Here is a 15,813-nt window from a genome sequence, read left to right as displayed (position 1 = left end):
ACTCCTGCCCAGGGCCCCATAGGCACCCTTGATGCAAACAATGTAGAGCTGGCCACGCCCACCCAGTAGGCCATACGCACTCTAGCCACGCCCACCCAGTAGGCCACGCCCACCCAGGCCATACCCACCCGGCCCCCTGAGGGCAACCGCAATGCTGATGCGGCCCTCAATGAAATTGAGTTTGACACCCCTGGATTAGAGGGTTGAATATGGATAATTTTTAGAAAATAAAGTAACATTATAATTGAATAGGTAAGATGTGTAATAAGAGTAATAGACTTTTGGCTTAATATGGTGGAAAATAGATAACTTTCAGAAAATAGAATATTATATGCAAATAGATAAGATGTGTATTTAGAATATTAAATTTTGTTATAAAAAGGGAAAATGAAGAAGTTGAGATAAAGGAAACTCTGGTCACCTAAAGCTTGGAAATTATAATATACCAAATGTTAATTTGAATATTGATGGGAAATTAAAGCTTGGGAAAAAGCAATATCAGGACATTGATTATATATAAAAGGATAAAATGCAAACACAATAATGTATAAGCTAAAAATTATTGATAAATGTAACAAAAATGGCTTTACTTAGTTGATAATAATAAGAACTATATTAGCCCAATAGGAGATTGTAGATATTAAGGGGGAAAGAGAGGAAATATCTGATGTTGTAACTTGAGTTTTGTGCTAAAGATTTATATATGTTATTGAATTATTGATTACCCAGTCACCACATTTTTTTAAATGTTTAATTGTAAAATTAGAAAACTAATAAAATATTATAAAAAAGAAAAAGAAAGGGAATCTTTTATTTATTGTAGAACATTCAATGTCCATAAATGTAAAAAAAAACCAGTAGAAAAAATACAAGCGAGCAAAGCACCATCTGCACATGCGTTGGATCCAGCCAGCATGTGAAATCACCACTCCAGGTTCATAAAAATAATCACGCTCCACAGAACTGGTCCCTATTCCCCAAAAGATTAGGGTGCTGCTGCTTTAGGTAACCATATCCCTCTGGTTTACACGAAAGAGAGTGAGAAAAATTGAGAAAGCAGCTTACAACTCTCACACAGTCCTCAGCATGCTGAAATCAGCCCTCCTGCAGCCTTTTAGAAGTTTGGGCGACATGAATTGTGGCTCCCAGCTTTTCAAATATTACTAATCCCTGATAAAACCCAAGTTAAGGATCACCCTCTCTTAGAGATTTTGAAAAGGTTCTTACATCATCCATCCACAACTAGGTATCTTCTGGGTGGATTGGATTTCAACGTTGAGAATTCCAGATGTTCTTCTCCAACAAACCAGACCAAGGATGGCTGCTTTATTAATCAAGCCCTCTTAAACATTAGGCCTTTCCAATCCTCAACAGCTGGAACATTGGGATGATATGGAAATGAGGTAGAAGGAAACCAAAATTTGGATTGAAAATTATGAAGGTGATGGTGCTGGGAAGTGTATGGCCTACAAGCAAGGTCGAACCATTTTAATAACAGAGAATGAGTTGAGCTTTTCCCTGAAGCCAAAAGAAAGGGTGAAGTGGTTCTCCAGAAAATGAAGCCCCTGTAAAGGCAAACAACAGAATCCCACTATCTGCATCAAAAAAGGACAGCCGACCTCCAATATAATTCAGAGATACTCGGATCCTCTGGAGATCGCACTTCATAGGCAGAGCGGGGAAAAGAGGAGAGAGGAGAACTCTACAGTGGTCTCCCCACTTCGCCAACGCCCAGATTCCTTCTGCAGGATCTAGGGAGACAATGCCTTTGCGCTTCACAGAGGCCCTGGCAACTCCCAGGCCCCAGCCATCCTCATTGCCTACAGTGACTTCCCAATAACACCTGCCTGTCTTGAATTTCTGCTTTCCCAGCACAAAAAGACACTGATCAAATCTTTTAGAGCAATGGGAATGAAGTCTAGGCCAGTTTCCCAGGATCATGCTTTTCCGATTCTCAGATAGAATGAGTTTAGGATGAGCCGTGTCTGGATCCAAAGTCACTTGGGCTACAAGGGGGGAAAAAGAGAAAAGCAAGCATGAGCAGAATACCAGAGGTGATCAAAACTCATCTCCTGAACCTAGACATATTAATAAACAGAATATGACTCTGGATACAGGTAATCCTTGATCTATGAACATTACTGAGCCCATAATTTAGGTTGCTATGCGAGATATCTGTTAAATGAGTTTTGCCCTATTTTATTACCTTTCTTGCCAGTTGTTAAATGAATCATTGTAGTTAAGCTAGTAACACGGTTGATAAGTGAATCCGTGTTCCCCATTGACTTAGCTTGTCAGAAGGTTGCAGAAGATGATCACATGACCTCAGGACACTGCAATCGTCATAAATAAGAGCCAGGTGCCAAGCATCCAAATTTTGATCATGTGACTATGGGGATGCTGCAAAGGTCGTTAATGTGAAAAATGACCATAAGTCACTTTTTACAGTGCCATTGTAACTTTGAACAGTCACAAAAGGAATGGTTGTAAGTTGAGGACTATCTGTTATCCTTTCTGGGGACGGTGCTCTTCCAATATCATTCAGAAATATTCCTTCTAAGATTCAAATGGCCCATGACGTAAAGACCCGCAGATACCCTTAAAAAGTACAAGAAGTTGTTGAAAAGACAATGATGGTTCTCAGTTATTTTTATACATCTTTTACATCCCCCTAACAGCTTTGCCTTCAGAAATCGTGGGCACTCCATCACTGGAGGTCTTTAAGAAGAGACTGGACAGTCACTTGTCTGAAATGATATAGGTTCTCCTGCTTGGGCAGGGGGCTGGACTAGAAGACCTCCAAGGTGCCTTCCTGATCTAGTCTATCCTATAAACAGATGTGGCACTTTTTACAGCCCTTTCCAAATTCTCATGGAGAACCCATGTTTGCATTGTAAGGTTATAGAGTTAGGAGGGACCACAAAGATGCCTAGTTATACAAACAAACCTAGATGTCAACAGTTCACATAAAAAGGTGGAGTTTTCATCCCACCATTGTGGCTAACATCTTGACTTGACTAACAGCCTACCTATGGAGCCTCACTGCCAAAACCTAATCAGGCTTAGGAATGTGACCCTTTCTTGGCCCCGGAAACATACCTTTGCACAGTGGATATCCAGAGTCCATTGCATCTGGTGGAGAAAAAAGTAAGAATGAACAGTGTTAGAGATGAGGACAAGTTTTGCGAGCTAATGGCTGGACTTGGCTTTTTAAAGGAGTGTTGTAGGCTATATTTCAATTAACTGCTACTGCTAAGCTTGTAAGCCGCCCTGAGTCTTCGGAGAAGGGCGGGATATAAATGGAATTAAAATAAATAAATAAATAAATAAATAAACTGTTGGGAGCCAACACAGAAATGGCTGAGATCAGGGCAAAACCAAATGTGATTCAATTTAAATTTAACTTACATTACCTACCATTAATATGACTAACATTTTTTCATTGTAACATTAATATAATTTGGCAGCAAATTTCAAAAGTTTAGAACCCTTCTAATTAGTTGCATACAGGTAGTCCTCATTTAGTGGGCATTTGATTTTACGACGGCACTGAAAAAAAGTGACTTATGATCGTTTTTCACACTTACGACCATTGCAGCATCTCCATGGTCACGTGATCAAAATTTGGATGCTTGGCAACTGGAATGTATTTATAACTTCTGCAGCATCCCAAGGTCACGCCATCGTTTTTTGTGACTTTCTGACAAGCAAAGTCAATGGGGAAGATTCACTTGACAAATGTGTTTACTAACTTAACATCTGCAATGATTCACTTAACAACTATGACCAAAAAGATTGTAAAATGGGCAAAACTCACTTAGCAACTCTTGCTTAGCAGTGAAAGTTCAATTGTAGTTGTTAGTCGAGGACCACTTGTAAGGAAGCCCCACCCACTTCCCCTTTTGTCACAGAAAGGTAACAGGTTAGGCTGGTTGTGGGACTTAGAAATATCCAACTTTGGGCAAACACAGACATTGAAATATTTGAAGTAGGAAAGATGGGAACTTAACTTTTTAAACTTTTTAAACAACTTTTTAAACTTTAAAATTTAATCTGGTTGAGAACTAACAGCAGTGTTTTGCTTAATTAAATTATGATACTTGGAGAGGACTTCCGGTTTGCTGAAGCGGCTGTTATGGATGCTTGGAGGACGGCTCTCGTCTTCCAGGTCCAGGTTCGCATCACTAGGGGGTCCTAAAAGGGCTGAAGAGTCGCCCTGGAGGGGCGACCAGTAAGAAGGGACTTTTGAAGAAATGTGGGGGAGCCGCAACTCTCCCGTTAGTGCCTGCATTCCCTTCGAACCGGCGGACGAAAGACCGGCCATAGCAACATGGCTGGTCACTAGGGTGCAGACAGCCAAAGTCACACTTACCACCAGGCAACATTAAAGCAGTGTGGAAGAAACCAGGTAAGATCAACCTCTCTTATACTCCAATCTTCTTCTTTTCACCTAAATAAGCTGCTAAGTACCTTCCCCCCTGCGGAGAGGGAGGGGGGATTTCAACTCTCCCTTCAGAAACAGCAGTGATTGAGCCTCCAGGCGTGATTTAAAAAGAAACGTTGAAAAAATGAATTAGACCTCAACTAGAACTTTATTCCTTTAAAAAAAAACTTGTGGACTAAAAGCTTTTGACTATTTACTCCTTACTTCCTATCCTTATTTGAAAATTTGGCTCTGTTCTTCTAAAACAGAAGAACAATTGAAAAGATATTAACAGGCAGTTCCCTAAAAGAAAAGAATTTTCTAAGCACTTGGGGGACATCTTTTGGCTAAACCTGAAATTGCAATCTGACACCCTAAAAAAAGAGAGAGAGACTTGGCTGACACTTTAGAAAACAAGATAAGGCTAACCTTGAACACCAGATGTGAGAGTCCACCATGGAAGAAATACAAAAACAAATCTATGCTATGATGAAAATAACCTGCCACACTTATCAGTTCCTTTCTACAGCCAGTGATGAAATAAGAGTTTTTTGGGAAAAACTAGAAAGCATCTTGGATAAGCAAACCCAAACTGTGACTATAACTAATAATTTATTGGTACAGAACATAACAGAAGACATTGAACAATCAAATACTCTGACAGAAGATTTAACTACTCAACAAGCACAGACAAGAGAAAACTTGGAGAAAAACCTGACAAAATGGATGGAGGAAAAAATACGTTATATAAAGCAGAAGGAATTTGAAGATCAAAATGAGAAACAGATGGAAGAAAAAATAGACAGTCCAGGACAATTACGCCAAGAGGAGAAAAGAATGAGAAGATTTGGTACTTCTATCAGACCCCTCAACCCTTCAAAAATGGAGATTGGAGGGTCACTTCAATACATTACCACAATACAAGAACTCTTTGATGAAGCAAAGAAACGGAAAATGACATGGCAAAGGAAAAAAGGCAGAATAAGATTGAAGAAGAATGGACATATTTAAGAGGCCCGAAATGGAAAATATCAAAATAGACAGGATTGTACTTGGATTATGAGACACTGTTTTGATGTGCAGATAAAAATACTGGCTAATTAAAAAACTTAGATGTGTGAATATCAATAAATTGAAATATTGACTGTTTAAAAGAAATTGACTAAGACGTATTTATGTTAAATGTGATATAATGTAACTAATATACTTGGATGTAGTGATAAAAATAAATTTACAATTCTAAGCACAAGAGGGCAGATATAAAGGAGAAGAGAAAGGATGTATTAAATGGGAGAAATTTTGGTTATTGAATTTATAGTATGTGGAAATTATAATGAAAACAAGAATATTATATTCTTATTAACCTGTTGATATGGAAATGAGATAGATAGGATGTGTATATAGATTATTAGGCATTGGAGAGAACTGTGATAAAGGGAAATGGGGTCACGTAGAAATATGAAAATGAGAAACTTCAAACATTTAACTTTAATATTAATGCAGAATTAAAGCTGGGAAAATTTATAAGGTGATTGATGCTTTAAAGATGGAATTAAAATAAATAAAATATATAAAAGTATTGAGAAATGCAAGGAAACCACTAAATAACTGATAGATAAAATAAGAAGTATGTTAATTTAGTTAAGAGACAATATGTATTAAAGGAAAAGAGAGGAAATATTGGCTACAACAAATTGGAGATTTGTAATAACATGTTCCTGTATGAAATGGAACTATTGTAACCCAGACACCACATTGATTTTCAAAGATACAATATTGGAAAATTAATTTAAAAAATTATAAAAAAAATAAATTATGATACTTGGTTTCTAAAGAGAATCCTCATCTGTAAATTATATTTTATTATTTTTATGTATCAGTATGTGTTTTGATGTGTAACATTTCCATAAATAATAATAAATAAATAAATGGGCTTGATTTCTAGAATGCAAGAGAGTTTCTGTCAAGTATATATTTGATTTTACTATAATGGGTATCAGCTGCCTTGTGACTCACTATATTATTCCTTATTGGAAAAATTGTTTGGTACTCATTATTTTTGGTACTCATCACGTCTCCTGGAACCAATTAATTATAAGTACCAAGGTACCACTGTACTCAGTACTGTCAATTTCACTGTTAATTTCTGATTTATTTTAATTCAATCACTTTTTAAAATATCCAGACCATTCAAACAAACTATCTACTTGAGTTTTCAGCAGATAGAAAATCTAAGGTCCCTTTTTAGTTGCCAAATCCATTGTATAGTTGTAGCCCCCAATTACAAAAATGAACTTTGAAGTGAGTGTCAGGATGCTTATGCTAATTATCAGAACATACTGTGGTTGCTGCTTGTTTTATATTTTAATAACCAGTGTCTTGAGTATTTTGGTCTATGACTATAGCAAAGATGGAATTGATTTTTTGACGGCAACTGTAATTCACGACTCCTCAGTGTTTATTGAGGCTGATTTTAGATACTCTGTTGTGTGATCTTTTTAGGGCAATTAATATTAAACAAAGAAAGAATTGGAGTACTGTCCTCTGATTCATATTTCCAACCTTTAAATTGCTTCACGGCATTCTTCAAAATAGCACTTAAATCACACAGGTCCCAGAGTTCCCATTTTAGCTCCAGTGGAAACATCACAGGGCTACCAAAAATGTCTTTTGTCAAGAACCTGGAGAAACATAAAAGTCACTTACCAAACCATGAAATTCAGAATGCACATGGACAATCACATAAGGAAAAATGAGGAACAAAAGCATTTTAGAGAGTGTGACTAATTCACTTGGCACATGTTGCCAGGATTTGCTTACGTAAAACTCACCAACTTAGCAAATAATTGCCTAGGATTGCATCATTTATGAAGCCAAAAATAAACCATCACATTATAGCTAGGATGGTGTGAACTAAACCAGTGAGTGCTGTGGGACAAATCTGAGTCATATAATTACCTGATAAATAAGAGAGAAACATAGGGAACTGTCTCATAACTAAATAAATCCATTAGTCCAGGGGTCCCCAACCCCTGGTCCGTGGACCACTACCGGGCCCCAGCATGCCAGCAACAGGTCTGCACAAACAAGCAAAGCCCCATCCATGGGATGCTGGCAGCACACAAAACCATGTCCCCTCCGGCCCGTGGAAAAATCTCTCTCTACGGAACTGGTCCCTGATGCCCAAAAGGTTGGGGACCTCTGCATTAGTCCATCTCAATATAACTACTGTATCCAGTTTGGATTCACATAGGATAAGCCATGATTTCATCAGTTTATTAAGTCATAATTGGTTAGTTGGTTCATACATGTAATATGTAAAGATGATTTTGAAAAACAGGTGGAAGAGCCACAGAATGGACAGTGCTCAGACAGGCAACAGAAGGAATGGGGATGTGGCAAACATCTTACAAGAGACCCTCCCTAGTTTCTTGTGCTGTAAAGATGAGGAGGAGGAGGAGATGTACTTTCAGACTTGCAAAATTCTAGTAATGTAACTGTAAATAGAGCTAGTATATAAATTACATTTATCCAAACCACAATGGCTGGATTCACTTAATATACATAGTCAAAGCAACAATTTAGTGTAAGATGTCACTTCAGTAACTGCAATGATTGCATTACTTGGGTGAAAGGGACCATCTCCACCCAAGTAGGTGAGTAATCCCAGAAGAAAATACTGTTCTTGAAAGATGGCAAGATATACACGCAACTTCAATGGTACATAAACTAGATTGTTTTAAGATTTAAGATTGCAGGCAGTCATTCTCCAGGTTTCAAGGCAGAGACTTCCCCAGACCTACCCAGAAACAAAATCTGTGACCTTCTGCACCCAAGTCAGATATTCTGCCACTTTGTTAACAACCTAAACTTTAGGGACTCACCATGGATGTCGTCTAAGCATCCATTCAGTCTGAGATATGTAATCAGTAACAAAATCAAACTACTGGATCCTTTCACAAAAAAAGATGATTTTTTTAAGGTGTCGCCACTGTGGGACCACTAAGAGGTAAGGATATGATTTACTATGATCCAATGGTAGATCCTAATCTACTTTCTAGGATATGCAATTTAGGATCAAGTGGAAGAGTTATCTCAACAGACTTTCAACATAAACCCTCAATGGATAGGCAATTTTACAATCCTTCTGGTTCACCTTTGCACTGACCCACCTGGCCCCAAGCAAGACCAAGTCATTCTTTTCCTACAGAAGTTCAATTTCTAGTGTAGGTCACTTACTTCTTCAAGGTGCTTCCAGTATCCTAGAATGGAGGGAAGGAAAAAGAAGAGGAATCTCAGTGCCATTCAATGGATACTTTTGACATCCTGGATATTCACACTGTGCCTCTGAACTTCAGAAACGTTAAATAAGAATTGGACAAAATGGAGGCAGAGAGTGTGAACTAGAGAAACCAATGCAAATCTCTCACACTCCATAAATTTTGTGTTTATGCCCATTCTTTCTCCAAGGAACACTGCCTAAGGATAGATGCAAGAATTCTTGTCCATTTCTAGCCTATCATCTTACCTGTAGGAGTTCATTTATTGGTTGCTGGCATTTCTTCTGCATTTCCCAGATAACAGCCTCCAGGGAGCAGAGCTCCTTTGAGGTCTGGTCAATACGTTGCTCTCTCTTCTGTGTAATGTTATCTTCCACCTCTTCCATCCTAGTTATCAGAAAGTCCTCTTGTTCTTCAAGAAACTGGTGCAGCTCTTCAAAATCAGTTTTCACGGTTTCTTTGTTTCTTTCTAGCTGCTCCTATAACAAACCAAAGAAAAGGCAGACAATCTGTCCCAATCCCATCACCTTTAACTTACTTTTAAAGAAGCAACATTTGAATAGTCAAAACACTTCATGTTAAATTTCTTAATAAACTTTGCTGAAATTGTTACATACAGAGCAGATAACTTGACTAAAATATTGTCAAGCCAAGGTTTGACAGTGGCAACTGAACGCCTTTCCTGCATTCTTAAAACCAATGCCCACTCTCTACTGCTGAAAATTGCAGCTGGATTCTACATCATGCTAATCCATATTAAAAATTTATTTTAAGGGCTATGCAAAGCCAGCTATCTGTGGTTTAATGGACACAATTAAGCAAAACCAAGTTTATTGCAAGGTATGACTCCAGACATATTATCTGGTTCATGTTGTTGTTGTTGTTAGTTGCGAAGTCGTGTCCGACCCATCGCGACCCTATGGACAATGTTCCTCCAGACCTTCCTGTCCTCTACCATCTTCTGGAGTCCTTTTAAGCTCACGCCTACTGCTTCAGTGACTCCATCCAGCCACCTCATTCTCTGTCGTCCCCTTCTTCTATTGCCCTCAATCTTTCCCAGCATTAGGCTCTTCTCCAGTGAGTCCTTCCTTCTCATCTGGTTCATATATAAACCAGGGGTGTCAAACTGCGACCACGGGCCAGATGCGTCACGTGGAAGCCGCGCCCACCCCCATTGCCAGCAATAGCAAAACTGTCCCGATACGTTGCGTGACATCATGTGACATCACGAGTGTGACATGTCTGCTCTAAACCAACGTTTTTCAAACTTGACAACCTCCACCTTTCCTAGCATTAGAGCCTTTCCCAGAGAGCTAGGTCTTTGCATAAGATGTCCAGAAAAGAATAATTTGACTCTGGTCCTTTGTGCCTTGAGTGAGAACTCTGGTTGATTTGTTCAATGATCTGTTGGTTTGTTTTCTTGGCTATCCTTCAGGAATAGGGCGGTATATAAATTCAATAAATAAATAAATAAATAAATAAATAAATAAATAAATAAATAAATAAATAAATATCCACAGTATTGTCAGGAGTCTTCTCCAACAGAAAAGTTCAAAGTGTTAATATTTTTTTCTGATCTGCTTCTTCAAAGTCCGACTTTCACTTCCACAGTGTCATAGGGAATACTATGGCTTAATTACAGCTGCTCATTTCCCAGTTTAGAACCAATTTGATGTAGTGATTAAAAGTACCAGACTAGAAACCAGGAGACAGTGTTCTAAGTCTTCTCTTAGGCACCAAGCCAGCTGGGGGACTTTGCGCCGGTCCCTCTCTCTCAGCCTTAGGAAAAGATGACAAGAAAACTTGCCAAAAAAACTGCATATACCATGGACCTGAGCTTGTATTTACCAGAGATAAAGATTGACTCAAAGGCACTATTATTATTCCCAGTTAAAACGGTCACCTACAAGCAGAGTTTGGCATTCATACTCCATGTTTGATTGAAGTTTCAAAATCTCATCTCTTTCCTTCTTCAGAACATTCAGGCAACTGAGAAATAAATTCTGAAAGGGGGGAAAAATCAGGAAGTTATTAAATGTCTATGGATATTCTCAGCATCCTGTGGTCACTGGATAGCCATTTGCAACATTTTTTGCTGGTGTTCTGACACAAATGCCCAATTCACAACCACATAATTCAGACTTAAGACTGCATGATTTGCTTCGGTCCAATCACTTGGATGCCTCAACTTACAACCAACACAACTTACATCTGAAATTCCAATCCCATTTGTGGCTGTAAGTCAAGAACCTGTAACAATATCTGCTATCTCTTTCCTCAAGCAATCATCACTCTATCCAGATGGGTGTTTTTTTAATCAATGGACATGCAACAAACACACATTGCAACTGTTAACTGATAAATAATCATAACCTATCTTATATGTAACCTGCACCTGCCTAGCTACCCTGACTTTCCCAAATCTAATCCCCCACCTCACCCCAATTTAAATCTTACATCAGCTTAGACATTCCATCTGATGAAGCTGCAGTTTCCAAAGGCTTGTTGTTTTTTAATAAAATGTGTTACTCAAAAAAGATACTTAATCTATTTTGATTTTTCTTATTCTCCAGCCGTCACGCAAAACTCCTGCCATTACTGCACCAGCTTGAAGCTTTTACCCCAAACTGACAATTTCTTCATTTTTCCCATGTCATGGTTCCAATAAATAAGACAGTACAATCAAAATGGAAGCATTCTAAAAAGTCTTAATAATGAAACGAAACATCGGCACTCAAGGAGGGTTGCTAGAATCTGACCTCTCCTCCCTTTGATACATCATATCCTGTATAATTTCCCTCCCTTAATTACACGTCATGAATCACATTCACCAATTAGTTTTACATAGGAAGTTTCACTTCCCCTTCTGTGCACGGCTAATCTTATCTTCTCAGATAGCCATTTGAAAATTTTCCTCCCTTCAAAATTCAAACCGAAGCAGTTTAAACAAAAGGCTGTCTCTTATATTGTCAGTGCAAAAACATGTCAATGTTTGCAGCATTGACATAAGCAGAACTGCAACCAAGCCACCAAAAACATTGAACACTCCAGTCTATCATACTGAATTAGAGTTGCACAATTCAATCCCAATATGTTGCCTCATTGCAATAGAATACGGGTAGTCCTCGACTTACAACAGTTCATTTAAGTTACAACAGCAGTGAAAAAAGTGACTTATGACTATTTTTCACACTTACAACCTTTGCGGCATTCTGTGCTTGGCAACTGACATATATATGACGGCTGCAGTGTCCTGGGATCGTGTGATCATATTTTGTGAACTTCTGACAAAGTGAATGAGGAAGTCAGATACGCTTAACAACTGTGTCACTAGCTTAATTGCTGTGATTCACTTAACAACTGTGGCAAGGGCATAAAATGGGACAAAATTCACTTAATACCAGAAATTTTGGGCTCAATTGTAGTTGTAAGTCAGGACTACCTGTATAGGTAATCCTGGCTTACTAACGGTAATTGGGATCAGGAGCTCAATGTCACATGACTACAGCAACTTATGACAGCAATAGCACTTAGACTTATATACCAGTTCACGGTGCTTTACAGCCTTCTTTAAGTGGTTTACAGGGTCAGCATATTACCCCCAACAATCTGGGTCCTCATTTTACCAACCTCGGAAGGATGAAAGGCTGAGTCAACCTTGATCTGGTCAGGATCGAACTGCTGAATTGCAGGCAGCCGGCAATCAGCAGAAGTAGCCTGCAGTTCTGCATTCTAACCACTGCACCACGACGGCAGTTTGGCAGTCCCGGTTGCTCTCATTTGGTGAACCCTGCAGTCAGAGCATCCTGAAGTCACATGTCCACCATTTGAAACCACCTGCCAGTTTCCCAATTAACTTTGCTTGTCAGGTCACAAATGGCAATCACATGATCACAGAACATTGAGACCATTGTAACTGTGAGCCAGTCACCAAGCAGCCATGTAACTTTGGGGATACTGCAACGGTCACAACTATGAGAACTGGTCATAAATCTCCTTTGTTCAGCATCGTAATTTCAAATGTCGTTGAATGAGTGGCCTTTAAACAAGGATTAACTGTAAACTATTAGATCTATATGTAGCTACAAAAGGGAACATTACACCACAGAATAGAAAATATCCATTCATCCCCCAAATCAAATGTTATTGCTAGAAATCGGACTGAGTGACCTTGATCCAGTTGTCCACTCTCAGCCCCAGGAAAGAGGAGACAAATTACTTTACAAAATCTTGCCAGGAAACCTGGGATTTGTTGATGTAGTTGCCCAAAATCTTGACTAGAGAGTTTTTTTCTTTCTCTTACTATACCTGGCAATATGTCTATTATACCTTGCAAAACTATGTTATACAGCAACTATCCAAAATAATGCATTGGAATACAAGAACTAACATCAAAACTGAACTGAGACATACTCATTTAGTGAAGTATTTCCATTTTTACCTGTAAAAGAATACCTTAGCTTTCATCTGTAGTAATGGTTAAACCAAATCCATTTTGTGAGACATTCATTAACCATAGGAGTTACAATGAGCCTCTTTGGGAGTAACTTGGTGGAGCAGTGAGCTAATGCCTCCTTAAGTAACACCAGCTGCCTGCAATTAGTGCAGGTTCGCATCCCACCAGGCTCAAGGTTGACTCAGCCTTCCATCCTTCCCAGGTAGGTAAAATGAGGACCCAGATTGTTGGGGGCAATTAAGCTGACTTTGTAATAATGCTGCTGGGGGGAAAGCCCTAATAAGCAGGCATATACATAGAATGAAGGCTATTGCTAAGCACATTGATTTGTGCTTAGATTGTAAGCCGCCCTGAGTCTTCGAAGAAGGGCGGGATATAAATGGGATAAATTTTTAAAAAAACCAACTATGATCCAGTTCTGACATTGCAATGGCCAACTGACACACACACCTGCATTTACCGCTGTTTGTAGCATACTGCAGTCAAGTGACATTTTATGACCCTTTTGCTGAAAGCCACCATATATTTCTGATTTTTGGAAAAACCTGCTTATGGCGAACAATCAGTTTGCTTAATGATCCCAGCAGTCACTTAACAACCATCACAAAAAAAGGTTGTAAAAGTGGGTCAGTTATCTGGATAACCCGCTTTATGACCGTCATGAATGATAACCATAATGGACTGACTGCATTATGGTCATTATTCAATATGGTCATAAAGCAGGTCATCCAGATGACTGACCCACTTTTACAACCTTTTTTGTGTTGATTGTTATGGTCATAAGTTAAGAACTACCTGTGATTCCATTATGGTCATAGTCAAGGACTACCTATAATTATTTTCTGAAAGGGGCATGTAAGTTTCCCTGTGTGGGATATCAAGATCCAGTTGGGTAACAGTAGAAATGCACTGTTCTGTACCAGCCTACCAGCCCTGCAGAAAAGGCAGGGACAACCCCTTTACAAAAAGGCAAGAGGCTGGAACTAAGCCTGCCAAATTTATTGACACAAAACAGAGCAAACAGAGCAAAACCATGAAACAGGAGCTATTCAAACAGTTGCCTTCAGCAAACCAGCCCTCCCACACATTCCCCTTTTAAACAGTTCAAGGCGTGGCTTCTCTCTGCCTCCTTCCGAGGTGCCCCATTGCCTTCCTCTGTTTACTCCTGATTGACTGCCTCCTGCGTCGGGCGTCCTTAAACAGGGCCAGCTGTGGGTCATCTTCATCCACGCTGTCAGGCTCACACAGCTGGGTCTGCGTTGTAACCAGATGGGAGGGGCCTGGCTGAGGGCTCTGCGAAGCCTCAGGGCTGTCCTCTGCAACACCCCCCTCCTCCTCCTCTGAATCGTCCGACCCAACTGCCGAACCCACAGGCTGACCCTGAATCACAACATGCACATACATCTTAATATAAATGGAAAATCCCCACCTTGAACTCCAGAGCAGCTGTTTCCACAGAAATGACCGCATGAGCCTGGTGATCCTCAGATTCAAGACAAAGTGAACAGACAAGGTCCTGCTCATTCTTACAGAACAGCTCCAAATGTTCATAATGTTGCTGACAAGATTTGGTCTCTCGTTCTGCCCAATCTCTTAGCTGCTTGAGTAATCTGACCACATGGTCCAGTTGATGGTTTTGGCTGATGTCTTCCTGAGCAATTATATGCTTGCACTGAGGACAGGCCAGTTCTGTTAGAGATTCTTTCCAGCACTTCATAATGCAATCTTGGCAGAATATGTGTCCACAGTCAAGAATTACAGGGTTATTACAATATCGGCCACAAATGGAAGAGTTTGCTTCCAAGACACATTTTTTCATGGGGTTGTCATCCTCCATTGGACCAGATTTGTTTAAATTTCCTTTTGATTTCTACAGACCCCTGAAGTAACTTTTCTTTCACTGCTTTAAGGCTACAATCTGAGAGGAATAAAAAAAATATTTCTCTTTTAATAACTACTATAATTTAATACCAGCCCTTTTTTTGGCTACAGTTTTCTATCTGAATCATATGAGGTGTTTGTACGGGGGAAAAATCCTTGTTCAATACATTAAATGTTAAATATGGTTTGTTTGGCTTAATATACTGGGTGATCCCAGCTAGTAACACATCCAGCTAGCCTAGCAGATTAAAATGTTTGAATCCAGAAAATGTGTACATAGGTTTATATAGAAAATTACTGAAAGCAGATTGCATTGATGCACAACCAGCACACCCTGAGATTTAAAAAAACATTGTGCAAATGTAGGAAACTTCTTATAAGATATTCAAAAATGTTTTAATTGAAAATACATATTAAAAATATTGGTCAGCTTCATACATCATGCTAAGCCACAACTTAATTTGGCTTAATTTAATATATTATAGTGATGTATTCACACAAAATTTAAATCAGAAAAAAGCAACTCACATTTTGCTTAAATAAGATGAGTAAACTCATCCATACATCGTATATGTTTAAGGCTAGTGTCCCAAGGTGTTTTTTCTAAAAGACAACTGGACTTTCTTGGGTTATTTTTTTTTTTTTTTGAAAATGGTTCACTTCTCAACCAAGAAGCTTTCTGAATGAGAAGCTGGTATTAAAATCCAAGAAGCTTCTTGGATGAAAAGCAAAAAGTTTTCAAAGAAAAAAACCCAAGAAAGTCCTTTTGGAAA

The 15,813-nt window shown here is 38.9% G+C and overlaps 1 protein-coding gene across 1 annotated transcript; it reads right to left on the bottom strand.

The window, feature by feature from the left end:
- Positions 1-1,488: 1,488 nt before the first annotated feature.
- Positions 1,489-14,996, bottom strand: LOC310634757 (zinc finger protein RFP-like; the record flags this gene model as incomplete). Its single annotated transcript, XM_083353293.1, has 7 exons — positions 1,489-2,006; positions 3,100-3,132; positions 6,986-7,104; positions 8,663-8,685; positions 8,952-9,182; positions 10,611-10,706; positions 14,589-14,996. 7 exons carry the CDS (start codon positions 14,994-14,996, stop codon positions 1,489-1,491), a joined length of 1,428 nt encoding a protein of 475 aa, XP_083209419.1.
- Between the last annotated feature and the right edge of the window lie 817 nt (positions 14,997-15,813).

Source organism: Vipera ursinii (genome assembly GCF_947247035.1).
Source record: "Vipera ursinii genome assembly, chromosome: 2".
NCBI classification, from domain to species: Eukaryota; Metazoa; Chordata; class Lepidosauria; order Squamata; family Viperidae; genus Vipera; species Vipera ursinii.
The sequence above is the reverse complement of the archived record's forward strand: the minus strand, read 5'-3'. Positions and strand labels throughout refer to the sequence as shown.